This window comes from Dichomitus squalens (assembly GCF_000275845.1).
Source record: "Dichomitus squalens LYAD-421 SS1 unplaced genomic scaffold DICSQscaffold_47, whole genome shotgun sequence".
Taxonomy (NCBI): domain Eukaryota; kingdom Fungi; phylum Basidiomycota; class Agaricomycetes; order Polyporales; family Polyporaceae; genus Dichomitus; species Dichomitus squalens.
The window spans coordinates 243,722-247,771 of NW_006766929.1; the positions used below are offsets into that span (position 1 = coordinate 243,722).

A 4,050-nucleotide genomic window follows, 5' to 3' on the forward strand; every position below is an offset into this window, starting at 1 on the left:
CGCTTAGCTGTAGTCGCTTACTGTAGTATGTTACCATATTTGGGACTCTCTGCTCGTGTACTATAGCTATGCTTCCGGACTCTTCTGGTACTGTCTAGGACAATCCGTACTACTCCAGAACGGTCTAGACAGGTCTATGCCTTACTCATCTCTTACTCATCCTATGGTGCGATACGTCGCAATTCTTTTGTCATTGTATTATTCATCGCACTATGGTACATGTGACTAACCACTCTTCGATTAGTCATGGACACTTCTCTGTAGTATATAAGGACTTCAGATTGCGTCCTCCCTCTTCAGTCTTTCCTTACTGACTGAAGAGTGAGTACTTCGTTACCTTTACCTCTAACTTGTAGTTACTTACTTAACCTTTGTAGTCTTGCTTCGACTCTAGGTACAGTTCGTTGCTGCAATATAGTCTTTCCTTACTGACTGAAGATCTTGCTTCGACTCTAGCCGGATCTAATCTTTGTCTTCACAGCCCCGAGTTTATCAGATCCTTTGGAGGGGGGTACTGTCACGAACCGCCCTCACGGCGCTACATTTCCTTTTCAATTCGGACCACTGCCTCGTACGTTTCCTTATTGTTCACTACTCGCTACGGTTTCCCTTTGTCCACACACGGACAATAGCTCCCTTTGTCCCCACGTCCGCTATTGTCCTACACCCCTTGTCTCCAGTCCTGCCTGTTGAGCTCCGCTCCAGTCTCACTGCGATCAGAGCTCGTCGGCGCTCCTGCCTGCCTCGCTCGTCTCCACTTACTCGCTCGACAGTCAGTCGTAACAAGCATATGATCGTGCCAGATCCAAGCAGCGGTTGCACATTGATAACGATGGCAAAAGATCCAGGTGAGCTGCGAGCTTACAGATCGCAGCACGCAGTGAGTGGCGCAGATTCTGCAGCATCAAGCAGGGCTCATAACCTGTTGAACCCGGGGGGCGAAGGCCTCTCCCACGGGTGGCAACGACAGCGGATAGCCTGCAACTCACCTAGAAGGGTTGGTTGATTGTAAGAGGCTTGTAAGAGCGATGAGAGGAGACGTTCGAGTGAACTGAACTATCGATTGAGGGGTACAGAGGTCCCCTATATATACTACTGTACATCTGTGGCTACATAGTACTATACAGTACCTTCCCAGGATGCACAGTCGCACAGAGAAGCAGTGCGTACACAGCAAAGCTGTGTGTGTACTACATGAGTAGTACAGCCTCGGTTATTGCAGTAACCGGCTGTGCCGTTCCATATCTTGTGACGGCTGTATTAGGCAAGCTGTGTAAACCAGTGCCTGTTCAACACTATCCTCCGCATACATATTGTTTCTAATCTAGCCCCGACATCGGAGCACAGCGCTCCAGAAGCCCCCTACCGATCTCCCTACCGTGGTCCCTTAGAGTCAGACTCAGTCTCGTAATCAGTCTCGGTCTTCCAATCCCATTCAGAGTAACATCTCAGAGGCGACATGCAGTTGTTTGCATCGTCCTCAAACCCTTCGTCCACTGTGTTCCAACGCAAACTGCTCTCCGGATCCGCCTCCGGATCCTGCCACAAACGCACGTCCGGCGGGTGATCTGGTATGATGGCGAGCAGCTTCAGTAACTTGGATGCATCTTTGTCGGTGCTCTACCACCCGATGGATGCAAGTCATTGTCGAGGATGCATCCATTACAAGGCTAATTCACGCCAGGATGCACCTGGTAAGCAGCCCATAAATAGGGGGAGTTAAAATTACTCCCACTTGGGTTTGAACCCCAGAACCGTGAGATTACTGACGACAGCTACCACTCAGCCACTGGTCCTTAGTAATGTATGTTTGTTTAGCAATTATATCACGGCGAGCACTCTACAGGGTGCCAAAAGTTTTCGGTCACGCGTCTATATCATACATCGATGCATACGTCTAAGTCTTGCTCTCATCTTCTTACGTAAGCTCCTCCCCCTTCTTCTCCTACCCAATGACCTAGCACTTCCTCTTCTACTTCCATCCAAGATCTCCAGATGACTTCCAAGCACGCAGATCAAGGTGTTCACGACTGAGCAGGTCTTCTTTGAGCAGAAGATGTAAGTCATGCAGTCTCAAGGCCGTAATGTGTTCTAACGTGCCAACAGGCGAGGGGATTACTATCCGTATCTTGCCGAACTCACCTTCTTAATGCCATAGGAGGAGCTGGGCAAGGCCTCACCGGAGGCCCACAGTTTGTGTACATGTACTCGCCACTCCCCCTCCAATCCACCCTTACTCCTACCGGCATGTTCGTGCTCAAAGTCTGCCGCTTGAAGGGTGCCTTACGCCGATGTTCACAAGCCTGCTTCTGCGAAATCAACCACGGGCTGTGTCTGGCAGCTGTCAATCTCAGTCCTGACATTCTACAGACACTTATGGGATGGGTTGTGCCTTATGCGATGTAGTCCGAGTGAACCAAGTTGAGAGTGTGACGGCAGGTGTGCTTGTTCATCGGGAGGTCCATCAGCAAAAGTGCAAAATAATTGGCCTTGATTGGCCCAATTGGCTACGGAAGCCAAAATTGGGACGAATTGGACTTGATTCTCTTTGGCGCCAATTGAAGCCAATTGGCACAATCGATTGGCTAGATTGTGCTTGCCCCTACCACTCTGGTTCTCCACTGTCTTCTGTAAAATGGAAAGATAGACTCTACATAACCTGTTTGAATAGATTTTGGAAGTCTCTCTTGACAAAATACAACTTGAAGCTCACTTCCGGAAGGCGAGTCTTGCAAGGCGCTTACAGACGTATACAGGCGTCTGGCAATTGGCTTTGATTGGCTTTGATTGGCTCGCTTCCCTTCAAGAGGCTTTGAAGGGAATCGGGGGAGAACTTAACATGCTTGGCCCAATTGATTGGCTCAATTGGGTGCATTGCCCACATTATATTCAAAGATATTTAAGGCCAATCAAAATGCACTTTTGCTGATGTCGGAGGATTCATGTGTACATGTGCCGCAGATCAGAGTAGATCACTTTTGTCTATTTGTCGTACAGTACGAAATTGCGGATTCTGCACCTGTCACCAGTAATGCGCTGGGAACCACGATCACAATGTCCGCGTATATGGTGCACAGCCCATTGGATGCATCCGCAGTGGTCTATGGTGCATCTACAACCTATGGATGCATCCATATGTTGGATGTACCGCGTGCCCTATGGATGCACCCGTCTACCATAGCTTGGATGCATCCGTCAGGTGGTGGAGCACCAGTACGGATGCATCCAAACTACTGAATATCTACTGATGGCGGCGACCGTCTGCGCGACGCGCGCCGTCGGGAAGCGGTGCTAGATCATGTCGTCTCACCTGTACTGGTCCCGCAGCAGGTCCGGGTGGCAGATGCGCAGCCAGTTCGAGTGTGCGACCATGTAGGCCCCGTGCAGTGTGCGTGTGATGAGCGTGAAGATGAACCGCACCGTCCGCAGCGCGGGGACGGTGCTCTCTCATCAGACCGCGACGTGAACATACGCGCGGGTGTTATGTGCGTCCTGGCAGGTCAAGCCGGGCTCGAGGGACGTCGACCAGAAGTCTAGATGCCAGAGGTTGGGCGCATGGTACAAGCTTGTACCGGTCAGTCGCGGGATGACGAGGTGCTCCAGACTGTCGAGATCGTGGTGCATGCACTGAGGTCGAGAGTGGGTTGGGTTTCAAACGTGGTTTTGTTAGGGACGAGGTGAAGATAGAAGAGGCGGAAGCCATGCACGGCGAGAAGCTGTTTCGGCCATCTTGTGCAGCCTACGAGGGTGAGACAGGTGAGTTTAGGCAGCTCCCACCAGGAGCAAATATAGTGCTCGAAACTAGATGAATTCGGATAGCGAAGACAGGCACAGTGGGTGTTTGTAGAGAAAGCGTGGGGGAATCTCCTCAGGCGAATTATCAGCTTGAGGATTTCGAGGTATTTTGAGGTGCTAAGGAGATCGTGCAGACCGTGCCAGTTGTCGCAGCAACTAGGCGCATAGACTCGGGTCGACGTTCAGCGACGATCCCGTAGGTGAGCAGCAAGGAGCCTAAAGGGAAAAGAGAGAGAGGGAGAGGGATAAACGCAA

At 50.9% G+C, this 4,050-nt stretch overlaps 1 protein-coding gene across 1 annotated transcript; it reads right to left on the bottom strand.

Moving 5' to 3' along the window:
* Positions 1-3,306: 3,306 nt before the first annotated feature.
* DICSQDRAFT_173537 (uncharacterized protein) lies at positions 3,307-3,624 on the bottom strand (the record flags this gene model as incomplete). Its single annotated transcript, XM_007369350.1, has 2 exons — positions 3,307-3,442; positions 3,473-3,624. The coding sequence occupies 2 exons, from the start codon at positions 3,622-3,624 to the stop codon at positions 3,307-3,309; spliced, it is 288 nt and encodes a 95-aa protein (XP_007369412.1).
* Positions 3,625-4,050: the final 426 nt, after the last annotated feature.